The sequence below is a fragment of the Trachypithecus francoisi genome, unplaced genomic scaffold, assembly GCF_009764315.1.
Source record: "Trachypithecus francoisi isolate TF-2019V2 unplaced genomic scaffold, Tfra_2.0 Lachesis_group12, whole genome shotgun sequence".
NCBI classification, from domain to species: Eukaryota; Metazoa; Chordata; class Mammalia; order Primates; family Cercopithecidae; genus Trachypithecus; species Trachypithecus francoisi.
This window is the reverse complement of record NW_022681457.1, coordinates 36266499-36281978: the sequence shown is the minus strand read 5'-3', so window position 1 is coordinate 36281978 and position 15480 is coordinate 36266499. Positions and strand designations below refer to the sequence as shown.

The following is a 15480-nucleotide window of genomic DNA, read 5'->3' as shown; positions in this document are numbered from 1 at the left end:
CTATTTGCTGAAGCTGTGGTCAGTGAAAATAAGGAACTTACAGTGATGCAGCTGCCTCAGGAATTCAACAAAAGTAAATGCGAACTAATGACAGGTAAGGAAAGCACTCAATTTTGCAAGTATTTCAACATTGCTGGTCAACTAGGTAGTCTTCCTTATGCTAAAAAGATGATCTATATCACAGATGGCCATATATATGAATTACTAGTTACTATATGGGTAATTTTGTGGATGTAAAATAAAACTTTATTTTATAAAAAGGGAGTAACAGTCTTTAGGTTAGTTTTTGCATACTACCATGTTATATTAGTATATATTATTTTAGTGCTAATTCAAATTAGCTCCATGATGTATACATAAATATAAACATTATCATCAGTCACTGTTTTTATAAAGGTACATTAAGATATGAATAATTTATTAAAATGAAGAATAGAACCAAATTTTAAAAAAAATATATTTTTACTAATTAATTCATGCTTTAGGTGTATAGATGTCCTAGTGAACATCTGCCAATTAGACCAGTTCACACTCAAATCCACAATATGTAAACTGCATTTTGGAGCGTGCATGCCGTTTAGGCCATGGCTTGTCAGAACCAACTAGCCTGTTTGCAAATGGTCACATTGTCTGTGAATGAGTTAATGCACCCTGGGTAAAGACAGGAACCAGGGTATTTAAAACTAATGGCAGAAGAGCGAAGAAGAATAGGAAAGGTGCTAGAAAATAATATATGCAAATATAGCCTCAACTCCCCAAAGCAGGAGTAAGACAGAGCCTACAAACTAGGCTAGTGAGTTAATGTACATTATAGGCAAAGCTTCAGAAAGGAATGATTTAAACAGAAGTTTTCCGCACTCTTAGAAAAATACTGATTCCTAGGAGCTACCATGGATACATTAAGAAAAGAAAATCATTCTAGATTTACTTTATTATTTTTTGGTGAAGAAAAATATAAAGGGGAAATCAATAGGCTAGAACATACAACTGGATTCTAGCAGAGTGTTGGACAGAATTACTCCTGACTGCTTTGTAAGTAAGAAGGGGAGATCGGTGCCAGATGACAAGTGATTAGATTGAATTGTGACTGACTGAATATCCACAATTGACACAGTCTTCAAATGGTGAAGACATTTCATATAGATGACATTCCCACAGAGTTAAGTTGAGCCTTAGACATCGACAACAATTAAAACAAAACACAGCATTTCCTAAGACTAGAACTGTCCAAAAATAGATCGAATTGTTCTAGTAGGGGATACTGTTCCATCTCTGGAAGTCTATAAGCTAAGGACTAAAGCACCTCTTGGCTGTAGAGGGAGCTAGCACCTATCTGCAGAGGGATTCAGGCACCTACCTGCAGGTCACAAGATGTGACGAGTGACGTTCCAGATTCGTCCATTTCTTACATTCTGTGATTCTTTTTTTGTTTGTTTGATTTGAGACGGAGTCTCTCTCGGTCATCCAGGCTGGATTGCAGTGGTGCAATCTCGGCTCACTGCAATCTCCGCCTCCTACACTCAAACAATTCTTGTGCATCAGCACAAAAGTAGTTGGGATTACAGGAATGTGCCACCATGCCCGGCTAATTTTTTGTATTTTTAGTAGAGATGGGGTTTCATCATGTTGGTCAGGCTGGTGTCGAACTCCTGTTGATCCACCCACCTCGACCTCTGAAAGTGCTGGGATTACAGGTGTGAGCCACAGCGCCTGGTCACATTCTGTAATTCTTTAGAAGGCATTCATGAATCACGTAGACTTTGAGAAGCTAGCTTTGGCATGTTGGAAAGGCAGAGTGAGATTACACAGTCCCCATTTAGGCAGGAGACTTTTATCTTCCTTATTTGACATGTCCAACATTCGGCCAGAGCTGAATGCCTGATTTGTACATACATGCCACAGTACATCTGGCTATACGTTACCACTGCTACTCAGCGTGCTGTTAGTAGCTTTTGTCTAAATACATTTCATTTGAAATGGTAACTGAAACATGCTATATGCCTGAAGGAACCATTGCATTTAGTGCTCCATTTCAAAGGAGGAACTACACTGGCATTTAAAATGAAGCAAAGGAAACTGTAGAGAAACCGCTTTCACATAAACCCATCGTTAAGGATTTGAATGACAGGTTGTGTAAGGCTGGCACTAGGAAATCTAGAGTTGCTTAACAAGAATTCTTATATAAAAGAAATTTGTAGAATATTCATGTTGCAATGCTTACAGGATAGAGGAGATACTCCTAAAACTCTATGCAATTTAATCCAAAGAGATATATTGTTAAGCAAGTCCCAAGAAGAAATACAAAAAATAATGTCTGAAGAGACTGGGGAATTCTGGTGCCATCTCTTTAGTGTGGTGGGACCAGGCAGTGTCACAAAGAATCCAAATGGCCCCATTTAGAGCCTTGAAAATAGACAGTGTTGTGGCTTCCAAACTACAGCCTGCCAAATGTTTTTGGTATTGGAGCAATGAATCATGGTTTTGGCTGTGGGATTTCATGAATTCTCAGAATATTTGCTAGTGCCACAATTGCTTCTGACTGAATTGCATTCCAAAGAAGACTTCAGATGGATATGCAGTCCAAAAGGAATCATTTTTTAAAATCACATTCTTCTGAGTGTGGCTTTTGCAAACTTGGGAACTTTGATTTGATGAATTATAACAGACGTATACTATTTTACACGGCTTGAAAGTAAGAGTGAAATTAAAACAATTAAATAAAAATAAAGAGACCCAGAACATTAAGTTCTACTATGATATAATAATAATAATTTCTTATACTTGCAGAGGCTTTATAGCTTGCATACACTTTTCTATCACTAGCTTGTAACATTTTTACAAAAACCCTGTGGGGTGTCTGGGAAGGAATTAATTTCACCTGCGTTTTGGGGATGCAAAGTCAGGCTCAGAAAGCTTGAATGACTTGCAGAGACTCACAATGCTAGCCAGAGGCAAAAACCTAACTTGAACAGAAGTTTTCCAGACTTTCATTCCATACTCTTTCTACTAAAACACACTCCATTTAATAATAGCACATGTCAAACTATTGTTCAGTTACCATTTGGGGAGCTCATTGAATTACAGAGCTGATCATAAGTTACAGGGTTTTGGATTATGTGCATATAAAGATGAACACTAAATTCTTCTTAGAGAAACATCCCTTATAATCATAGCAAAATCAGAATCAGCTTTCTCATGTTTGCTTGATCTTTAAAAAATGATACTTCCCTTTATCCAACAATTGCTTGCTGTTACCTTGCTATGATGTGAAAACATGAGATACACATGCACTAAACTTTCTAAATGAGAGATTTATTATTCCTCTCAATCCTCTGATCTTTCATAAAATTTTCTAAGCTGCATGCATGGATTCATCTTCCTAAACACAGCCTGGGCTATGTTGAAGAGAAAACCATTAAGTTATTAGTGTGATTAAAGACTTCAGGCAAAATTTTCTTCCATTCAAATTGGTCCAATTAGTTTTTATGCAGCTAATAATGCCCTCAGGCTACCTGTACCCTGGAAGATTTAGCCATTTGGATTTTTAATAAGGCAACACCAGTTAAGGCCTCACAAGTTTGCAAACATGTTTTGTGGTTTATTGCCGTGTGTCATAACGATGTTACCTATGTGATAATATTAGCAATGCCATATGCACACTTCTCCCCTTCTTCATGAGGAATATCTCCAAGTTAGAAGTTATCTCTTATACTCAAAAGGAAACACATACAATAATACCTGAATAGAATTTCAGTTCTTTGCCCCAATCTAAGGAACTAATACAAAGAAAAGGTGGAGAAACAGCTTGCTGAGATGCCTAATAAAGGTGTTTACACAAGGATAATAAATGTCTTGCCATAGAAAAGGCTACTAGAGTCATCTGACTCATCCTTTTGGCATTTAGCTGAAAACAAATAGATCTATTTAAAACAGGTCTGTCAGACGAGGTAAATGCCTTTCTACGCTTTGCAGTGTCTTTCTATGCAGCCCACCTTTCCTCTGGCCTAAAGAGTAAGATGATATTTCTATTAGAGACAGGAATTTATTTGGCCTAACTTTGAAATGATCCAGTCAGACTCTTATGAATGACCATTTGCTAATTTATCAGTTAAGTTCAACATGTTTATTTATTCATGATTTCATCCTGGCTGTTTTCAAAGCATTATTTTGTTTTTGTCAATATTTCCTACTTGACAATGTCCTAAATTGAAACAAATTTATTGCTCCCATTACAGTGAATGGGCAAGGGCCAAAGCATTTAATGGGGCCAGAGGTCAGTGCAAAATATCTCTTTCAGGAATATCAAACCCATCAGTTTTCTTTCAATGGCAAATGTCTCCAGGCTATAAAAGAACTGAAAGACTTGGCAACCAGGTCATGGTTCTGCTTGAGCCATTAGGCAAATATCCAAGGTCTCAGCTTCCCCCATTTTTAAAGGAAAAAGCAATTAGGCAAAGAATTATGAATAAGGAAAAATGCAGTGAGAACTTAAAGTGTGTATTAATTCCTAGATGGCTCATAAATTATTAATAGGTTCAACAGTAACCTAACAACACTACCACCTCTCAATTTACCTACTAATTTAAGCAGATATAAATGAGTCAGCGGTACAAACCATTAGGAGGCACGCTTTGCATGCCTTGACTGCTAAATCTGAGGAACATCCTCTATAGCAAAATCTTTCATAGCCCTCCTCTTCTATACTATCATCCAGAAAGAAAAAAAAAAAAAAAAAAAAAGTTTTGAGTTCTTGGGTTCTTGGTAGCATGACAGTCATAAGTCCTACTCCTTACTTCCTCATTTTCCCACCTACCTCTTACCAGGAAGGAAACTGAGGTCTTGAGAATTGAAGTAACCTATCCCAGTTCATATAGTAAGGCTGTAGTTAAATCGAGAATATAACCTGAAATTCTGATCTTCTAGTTTTATTTGATGATTTTTATTTTTATTTTTAAGGAGAGTAGGAAAACAAAATTGTTTCATACCTGCTAAGTGCCAGGGACTCTACTCGATGCTTTACAAAACTTACAAAATTTGCCCCACCTAACAACCCATTTTACACATGAGGAAACCAAGGCCCAGAGAGTCTATGTCTTATCCAAGATAACTCAGTTGTAATTCAAACCTAGGCCAGGCAGTTCTTAAATCTTTTCCAACTTAAACCTGTTGGCTCTAGAAGTGATTCTCAAAGTGATGTCTATATCCTTATCTCTCTCCCTTTTTCCATGACTTTTTATCAAGCACAATGCCAGGAGCTGTGCTCTGTGTTGGGAATGCAGACATGAGTGTGATGGACATAGACCCTACCCTCTGGGGTAAATAGAAATGTAGACATATAATGGCTGGGCACAGTGGTTCATGCTTATAATCCCAGCAGTTTGGAAGGCCAAGGCAATAGGATCTCTTAAGGCCAGGAGGTAGAGGTTGCAGGGAGCTGTGATCATGCCACTGTTCTCCAGCCTGGGTGACAGAGTGAGACCCTGCCTCAAAACAAGAAAAAAACCCCATAGACATGTACAGGTAAACTTCAACACAGGAGAAGAAGGGACATGCTCTAAGGACATTCTCCTTATGCAGAGAAAATGAAGAACAAACCTGGTTCACAAGGGGTGGGGTCATCCAGGGAGAGAGCAAGGTAGGGGCATGTGCAAAGACTTTGGAATCAAATGTCTGAAGTGAATATATGAACTTTCTTAAAAAAACTTTTCATTTAAAAACTATCTTAAACATAAAGAAAAGTTGCCACAATTATGCAGTGTTTATTTTTCTGAACCACTCGAGAGTAAGTTGCCAATCTAATGCCCATCATCTCCCAAATACTTTAGTGTATTTCTACAATAAAGACATTTTCCTACATAACCACAATACAATCATTTGATTCTTCCATCTACCCTCAGATGCCATTCAAGTTTTGCCAATTATCTCAATAATGCTTTTTACAGCAAAAGAATCTAATTCAGAATCACATGCAGCATTGAGTTGTCATGTTTCTTTATTTTCTTTCTGTCTGGAATGGTCTCTCAGTCTCTACTTGAATTTCATAACCATGACATTTTTGAGGATGACAAACCAGTAATTTTGCAGAATGTCCTTCAATTTGGTTTTATCAGGGGTCTCCTAATGATTAGATTGAAATTATGCAGCTTCGGAGGGAATTCGCAGAAGCGATGTTGTTTCTTTCGTTGTGTCCCATCACATTTCGATTTCTCTCATTATTGTGTTGTTAATTTTGATTACTTGATTGAGTGATGTCTGATAGGCTTCCACACTATAAAATTACTCTTTTTCTCTTTGTAATTAATAAGTATTTCGTGAGGAAGTACTTTGAGACTATATAAATATTCTGCATCTCAGACAAATTTTGTTTACTTCTATCATTTATTTATATCTATATGAACATACAGTTATAATTTTATTGATGTCCTGTCATTATTTATTTTGATACTCAAATTAACTCGTAGTTGACCACCTGGGGTGCCTTTGATATATCCCTTTGCTATATCACCATCTTTCTTTGTATCTCTCTACTTTCTGGTGCAAGATGTTTCAGGCTTATTTTCTTGTTTTGTACATTCCTTGTCTGAGCCTTAAAGCCTGTCATTTCTTCAAGTGCCTTGTTTCCTTTTGGTAAATAATAGTATTTGGAAATGAGGATCAAGGTACCAGGTGTGTTCCTGCGGATGAAGTGCCGCTCCTCCCAGACCCTCTCATTTAGCAAGCACAGCTAGAGCATATGTATGAGAATACATAGGTGTGTAAACACATTTAGACTTCACTCTGTCAAAGCATAAGTTTCCAGCAACATCTCCAATTCCAAACTAACAAGCCGGGTAGATTCTAGTTTTCATTCTCTCTATATTTACAACACCATTCTCTGACAGTGAGAAACCTAACTCCCATTATCCTAAATATATTTACTTATTTGATCATTGTCCCTGAATGTACAAATCTCCCATTGCTGTTGCACCCTTTCCCCACTCCAACACACACACAGATATCCTCCTTTACCCACAAGGACTCCAATATCCCACACCCATGTGGAAGGCTTCCTCACCCTCATGCGTTCTGACACCCACATGCCTATTCCCCACCTGCCTGCCCCAAGTGGGTCCGCTCCTCACTTACCTGGGGATCCAGCACTCAGCACTGTACTATGTCCCTATGCCATGCCTTCCTTACCCTGCTCAGGCTCCAGCCCCTTGCTTGCACTGGACTGCCTGCCCACACATACACCTTCTTCACTACCCTTATGCTCCAACTTCCTTCCCCCAGGCACTTTCCTGTGCCCATGTCCTTCTTAGCCTGCATGGAAGCACAGTGGCACTACTCTGTAGGACGTCCTGCTTACCATGCTTGGACTCTGGCCTTACTTGAGCCACTGTTCTCTCCACGCTTCTCATAGATACCCTTCTTCCTGGGCTTGGATTCTGATCTCCTATGCCAGGGTGCTTTCCCATGTAGCTACCTTCTTTACCATACTTATGCACTACCACCTTGGCTGGGCAGCCCCAACCTCCTGTGGAAACCCTTTCCTTCTCCCACTTTTGATCTGACACCCTATGCCAGGCAGTGCCACCCATCACTCCCATCCACCACATAGACATTCTCCACACCTTACTTGGATTCTGACATTCTGCTCCATATCCATTGGGGAAGTCCACCTTACTCAGCCCTGTCTAATGACTTTGGACTAAATCATTCATGAAGGGAAGGGAAAGGAAGGGAAGGCAAGGGAGGGGAGGGGAGGGGAATGGAAGGGAAGGGAAGGGAAGGGAAGGGAAGGGAAGGGAAGGGGAAAACAGTAACAATGGTGAAAGTTTTAAAATGCTAATCAGATCATGTCACCTCCCTGATTATAATCCCTCAATGGCTGCCCAACACATGTCGATCAACAACCTAACACCCTGTCTGATAAAGCCCTCATGACCTGGACTCTATCTAGTTCTGGAACTTCATCTTGTGCCACTCTGCCCTGTCTCCCCTCCCTATCCACCATGGTGGCCTTCTGGTTCTCCTTTTTGCTCATGCCTTGGAAACCCCACATTTGCTTTTCAGTTCTGCTGAATGCATTTCTCAGAGTCTTCTTATGGCAGACTTGTTTTTGTCATTTACCACCTCATCTAACCTTGTGTTTCCTATTTTCTCCTTGCCTTGTTTCTCAGTAAATATGGATTAAACAAATGATTGAATGAATGAATGATGTTTCCTCTTCTGCAATTTTATTCATGTTTATCTTTGTCTATTTACTCTGATTCTTTTTAACAAAGTTTGTGGTCATTGGTGAACTTCCTTTCATTTCTTTAGCCACTGCTCAAGGATGAGCCTTATGAGTCTCTGTGTGCCTGGCACTTCCCACAGCACTTGGCACGGACTAGTAAAAGTATTTACAGTGACCTGAAGGTAGTCTTTGTATTTTTCTACAGGGAGATGGATTTCCAATGTATACAGTTTTGGGGCTATGTGACTTGAACAAATATAGATTTTTATGCTTTTAGAGCAGGCAGGGATCAGCAAACTTTTTCCTATAAAGGACCAGACAGTAAATATTTTAGGCTTTGTGGACCATATGGTCTCTTGCAACTACTCAACTCTGCTGTTTCAGTGCAAACACAGACATAGTTAATATGTAAACAAATGAGTGTGGCTGTATTCCAATAAAACTTCACGAAACAAGCAGGGAGTTGAATTTACCCATGAGTTGTAGTTTACCAATCTCTTTTTTAGAATGTCAGATAAGTCCTATATGTGTTGCTCTCCTAAGCTGCCTTCTACCTTTGGGCCAAACAATGATATCTCAGTGAATGTAAGATCTCCATTCTTCTTAGATTTTCATAGCTTCTCCTAGGAGAGGAATGTTAAAGACTAAAATGTATGAGTTAATGGAAAACAGAAAAAATACCCAATTTATATTGATTTAGTGTTTACTATATATTAGACATGTAGAAATTGCATTCTCACGTCATCTTCATTACAATCTAATGAAGAAGATGATATTCTTATTTTCATCCTATAACTGAGAAATCTGAGACTTGAAGAGCTCAACCAACGTGGCCAAGGTCACAGGTTATAAGTCGTAGAACTTGAATTTGAACTCAGGTCCATCTGAACCCAAGCTTTTAACCACTACTTTATACTCATGGCCACTGGGTAGTTACATAAATAAAAATCACAAAACCAATTTTATTGATGGAAGATAAAAGCAGCAAGTAGATTGGAGCCTACAGAGCAATACATATTCTTTTCCCCTTTTGGATTGAGGAAAGTTCAAAGGCCATCTTTGTTGATTTTAGATCTCTGGGCTCCTTTGTGTGAATTCAGATCCCTGCAAGAAATTCCATGTTCCTTTGTTCTTTATGACAAGCCAGTCTGAATGGGGAGGTTTTAAAACTCCCTAAACTCTTTGAACATGCAGAACATTGATCTTCACAAACCATTTGAAATACCCTAAGGAGGTTGCAAATTACAAGCAATGTTTTTTTTATTTTGTTTTGTTTTAAGTGAATGTATACCAAACCTCTGGGACCCTTTGCCTCATCACACAACACCAAAGCTTTCCTCTCCTCCTCTGTGTATTATTTGCTGTCAGACCCTGAATAAAAATTATATTATATAGTGGGGGTGCCTTGTTCTCACTGAAAACCTCTGCTCTTGCCGGTAATGTGGGGGCTCTTACCCCACTCTGGCGTGAAGTGCTGTGATGCCTCTTTGAATCCTGGGGCAATCCAGGGTTTGACATTTCCTGCTGGGCCAGCTGCTGCTCTTGGCTTTTGTATTGACAGGAACACGACTGTGGATGCTGCAAGAAGTTCTCTGTGGCCTTCTGCACAGCCAGGCCTCCATGATCATATTTATATTGGTATTTATTAAGCTTTAATATGTGGCACACCAGAAGCACATTCCTTTCGAATAGGAGTCATGCTTTGTTACTTATCTCGTAGCCCTGGCATTTGGGCACAGAGTTTACTTGCAACACTTATTTTAAAAATAAATTTGGTTGAACTGAGCCCCTGGTCATTTCTTCAGCCTCATCTCTTAGACTCAATGTTCTATGCAGGTTGGCCAAGTGGTCAGGGACTCGGGGTGTGAAGCTGACTGAGCCAGTTGTCAGTCTGGGCACCTCTACTTCCTAGCCACTGGCCTTGAGCAGATGATTTCACCTTCCTGTGCCTCACATTCTTTTTTTGTTCCATAAGGACAATAACAATACTTATCACATATGTAGTTATTTGTGAGAATTATATGAGATGGTATACACGCAAAGTGCTTAGAAGAATCCCTAACACACAGGAGGTGCTCAGTATTAGCTATCTTATTATTGTTGTTATTATTCTCATTCTCATGCATGCCTGCAGCATTCTTTCCTTCCCCTCTTCCACTGGATAATGCTACTGATCTTTCAGGCCTCAGCTTCCCCAACACTTGGTTAGGTGCCCTCTTTAGCATGTTTTTTATCACACTAAAGAATCTCATCTTTCATTCTTTGTCTCTTTCCCCAGTATCCAGCTCATAGCCGATGCTAAGTAAAATACTTACTATACAATTGAATGCATAGAAAGTAGGTATAAAAGAGCAAATTAATTGGCTACCTCTCCTTCCAGCCCCAAAGTACCTCAGCCAGAGCAATCCTTTTAGAAACAACCCTAATGATGTTACCTCTCTGCCCAAACCCCTGCAGTGGCACGCATCTCAATCATAGTAAATCTCCAAGTCTTGCCAGTGGCCAGTCCCCTTTCATGATGTGGCCCCCTTAGTTCCTTGTTTTTTTCTGTTTCTTTTTTTTCCTTTTTCTCTTTTCCTTTCTTTTTTTTTTTTTTTGAGACAGAGTCTCGCTCTGTCACCAGGCTGGAGTGCAGTGGTGCGATCTTGGCTCACTGCAGCATCCGCCTCCTGGGTTCCAGCGATTCTCCTGCCTCAGCCTCCTGAGTAGCTGGTATTACAGGTGCCCACCACCATGCCCAGCTAATTTATGTATTTGTAGTAGAAACGGGGGTTTCACCATGTTGACTAGGATGGTCTCGATCTCCTGACCTCGTGATCCGCCTGCCTTGGCCTCCCAAAGTGCTGGGATTATAGGCGTGAGCCACCGCACCTGGCCATGGCCCCGTTACTTCCCTACTTCATCTCCTACTACACTTACCCATGATCATTTTCCTTCATCTGGCCTGCTGGCTATATTCTCTAAATCTGCAGACATAATCCCACCTCAGAAAATTTGCACTTGCTGTTCCTGGAACTTGCAAAGCTGTTCCCCAGGGACTTGTGGTTCTCCTGTTCACTTAATTCATGTCTTTGCTCAAATGCTATCTTCTGGGTGAGGCTTTCCTTCACCATTCTGTTTGAAATTGCAAACTACATTGCTTTCTTCTCTCCCTATCCTCCATACCTACTGTAATACTATATAATTTACTTTTTAAAAAGTTGCCTGTCACTCTCCTCTCACGTTAGAATAAAACCTCCATGAGGGAAGAGATTATTTTGTGTGTTTTATTTGCTGCTGTATCTCCAGAGCCTAAAAATGAAAGCTTTGGATATTTGCTAAATGAATGAATACATTAGATTAAAGTATGCCCACTGCCCTTAGAACCAAGAAAAATGACAAATCTTTTATGAGCATCATTCCAGAAGAGATTTATGTGACCTTTTCCTAATGCATTTGCCTGTACAATTTTGTAATAGGGAGAAGCTGTGTGGAGTTTCCATAGCGAGTCACCAGTTGGCCCTACATACCCCAGCTGTGACCACAGCCAGTGAAACTCCACAGCAGCCCTGGATTCCACACAGTGTCGGGTGCAGAATACTTGCACTTTGCTATCTAATAGGCCAAGCCCCCTCTATTTCTGGCAGGCCCACAGAGCTATTCACTTTGCATGTTTCCATAACCATCTGAATGGGGCAGAGATCAGGCTGTTAAAATTCCCGACGCACTCTACAGAATGCCTCTAAATACTTCTGATGGTAATTGCCACACAGTTACTCTGTGTTTTGAAGACTTTTCACATAAAAGAATTCACTGGAGCTTTTGTGGACACTGCCACCAAAACTACTGGATTGTGTTTGCGGCTGGCCACAGTTAGGCTCTTGACAAATATCAATGCTTTGCAAAAACAAGTTTTGGTGAAAGCAACAACTCCACATTCACTCACGCCTTTGGAATTGTGGCTTGATAGAATTGCCTTGTTCTCCATATGGGCACAGGGAGTGGAACATCCCACACTGGGGCCTGTCAGAGGTTGGGGAGAAAAGGGAGGGATAAAATTAGGAGAAATGCCTAATGTAGATGACGGATTAATGGGTACAACAGACCACCATGGCACATGTATACCTATGTAACAAACCTGCACGTTCTGCACATGTATCCCAGAACTTAAGTATAATTAAAAAAAAAATAAAAGAGAGAGAGAGCAAACCACATGCCACAGGGCACTGATTCCTCAAGACCAAAGAAAACCTCAAAAGTTGTATTAGCAATTACCAACAACTATGTATTGATCACTTACTGTATGCCAGACCAGACACTGCCAACTGTCAGGGCCTGGTATACAGTAGGAGCTCAACCTCTGCAAAGCTAGACTCACAAAGAGGGCAGAGCTGAAGTCTAAATTTTCACTGAAATTACTATAAGCAGCTAATGGTCAGGCAGAGTCTATAACTTTGAGGCCCTCCCCACTTTTTTTTAAGTCAGTCTCTTTCTCTCTTTCTCTTTCTTGTTCTTGCTTTGGACATTTCAAAAGAAAGAAAGAAAGAAAGAAAAATCTTACACAACAGCCAACTATATTTGAATACACACACAAAAGAAAGGAAAAAAAAGAATTGCTTTTTCTCCTAGATACATGTATAGAAAAACACAAATATCATGCTCAAAATTTGATGATACACGTCTTTACAAATCCATATGAAGTATCAAGTGAGTTAATGTCTATAGATGTGCTTTCTGAAATAATAGGTGTTAGAAAATTTATTTCACATACAATTCCTTATTTAATCTTCCCAGCTCCTTTGTGGTATCGGTATTATTATATATTTTTTTCTTGAAGAAACTGAAGGGCAAATTGGTCAGGTAACTTGCCTCAGGTCACCTGGCCAGTAAGAGGGAAGAGAAGAATCAGACAGAACCCACACTGAGGCGCACTGTTTTTCTGTTCCACAACGTGGCTGTGTTACAGAAACCTTGTGATCTGCTGTAGTGAATGCTTGGGGTGTCCCCCCTCATTAGTAATTTGGATTCTTCAATTTCCAGTGGACAGTCGGGCTTGGAGTTAGAAGTGTAGCCTTCTGATCATGAACCTACTGAAGCGTTGGATCATGCAGCGCTGGATTGTAAGTGTTCACAGTTTAATCTCGAATTCCTTCTACAGGCAAAGTTTCCACTAAAGCCAGGGGCTAAGGTAGAAAGACTACAGATTTTCAACCTAACAAATACACCAGTTTTAATCCAGATTTGAATCAAATGATCAATATTCCAATCAGAAAATGAATCATGTTATTCTGGGATTGCTTCCTGGGGTATTTCTCTCTCTCTCTCTCTCACACACACACACACACACACACACACACACACTTTAGGGACCAGAAAAACAGCTACTTACATTTTGGGAATATGCGGTAAAAAGACAGATTCTCTCTTTTTCATGCTACTTTTTAAATGTATAATACCCTCAGGAGTAGGTCTTCTATACCGTGTGGGGAGAATTAGTCATGCAACTCCTACTACAAATATTCCCCAAGCACCATTCTGGAAGTGTACACCTTGGTCTACCTTTTAATATGAGACACCAAGCTGAAAGGAAATCCTGTCTAGGGAACGGGTAATCTGAGCTGCTGCAGGTTCCCATAGGAACGCTAGGAACTCACTGCCTTTATTTATGCGCATTTGCAGCAGCTGTCTCCTTTGGATTCTGGCTCTTAGCAAGTAAGTACAAGCAGCAGCTCCAAGAGCAGATCTGTCCTAAATGTCTCTCTTTGAAGCCCTTGAGTCCATAGCCTTCTATTTGTGTCTGGCCCCGATTCATCAAGGGCCTGAATGCTTCACCTGCTATATTAAGTTTCCAATAGCACCTGAACCAGATTATTTTTTTAAAAAGAACAATCCCTGGCCAGCGAATCAGCATGAGAGCATTGGAAAAGTGATAAGGCAGATAGTAATTACTGCCTGTCATCTATTATTGGAGGGATGTTGATATATCTCCCTCATCTGAATTGTTTTGACTCTACCTGGATCTCAGTTACCTGTTTAGAAGATTAACAACAGTTGGATGCAGCCCCAGAATCACTCTGGGCTTTTGAGTAGTTATAATTCATAGCAGAAATGGCATTATGAATAGACCAGCACAGGCTTTAAAGAAATTCTGACTTATTCTCAGGGATCAAAACACTTAACATTTCAGTAGAAATAGCAAGAAACATTCACTCACACATTTATTCATTCATGTATTCATTTATTAGACCCTGTGCCCCTCTTATCATAAATTTATCACGCTTTGCTGCAATGGCTTGTTCACCAACTCTGTGAGAATAGGGACTGGGGCTGTCTTGCTGACACTGTGACCTCCGTGCTAGGAATATAGTGTGTCTTTACCAATCGTTTGCTTAATAAAGGAAGGCAGAAAGGTAATGAAAAAGGCTTTATGGAAATAGCAGCATTTAATTTTGACTGCATATATATATAGACATTATCTAAAAATATTCTGAAGTTGAAGCTGTTGCCCAAAGGAGAAGATATATATATGTGTATATATATACACACACAACACACATACATACACACACATACATAAAGCATTTACATGTATGTGTGTGTGAGAGAGAGATAAGGTAAGGATTTATTGTGCTAGAATACATATTTCATAAAATAGTTAACATTTATTGAACAGTAACTATGTGTCAGGCATTGTTTTAAGTGACTTACGTAGATTGTTTCATTTAATCCTCACAATAACCATGAAGTAAGTATCATTATTATGCCTGTTTTATAGATTAGGAAGCAAAGGCAACTGCAAAGAAGTGAATGAGCTTGGGTAAGATCTCACAGAGAAAACGGCAGTGCCACAATGTGAACCCAGCCAGTCCTACTGGGAGCACATGCTCCTTATCACTACAATACACAACCTCCAAATATATCCTAAGTTCAGCTCTACAAACTTCTATGGTGATGGAGCGAGGACATTATCTAAAAATATTCTGAAGTTGAAGCTGTTGCCCAAAGGAGAAACAGTTGTAAGAACACTCTGTCCAGTCAGGGCATCCAGAGCAGAGAAGGTGGATCTGTGCTCCCAGAGATAGGCCCCCCACACTGCCACAGGGACCCTGCGGACTATTCAGTCTTCCCTTCACCTCTGCTGCCGTGTCACCACTATTCACAACTGTGCAAATTAAAGCTCCAAGCAATCCTCCCCAAGATGAGTCAGCTCCACATACAACTACCAGGTCTAAATTTCATAAGGGGCCTCTTAGCCCTGTTACACCCACCCCAGCTGCTTAAAC

General features: G+C 39.9%; 1 protein-coding gene across 7 annotated transcripts in view; it reads right to left on the bottom strand.

Moving 5' to 3' along the window:
* The window catches only part of TNNI3K (TNNI3 interacting kinase), a 309994-nt gene that overhangs the window by 7523 nt on the left and 286991 nt on the right, over positions 1–15480 (bottom strand). Inside the window, exon 25 of one of the 7 annotated variants that reach the window (XM_033225303.1) lies at positions 12144–12220. The exons of the other annotated variants lie outside the window; for them this stretch is intronic. Coding sequence (XP_033081194.1) covers positions 12144–12220 — 77 coding nt within the window. The remainder of the gene's footprint in view (positions 1–12143; positions 12221–15480) is intronic. 7 annotated transcript variants of the gene reach the window in all.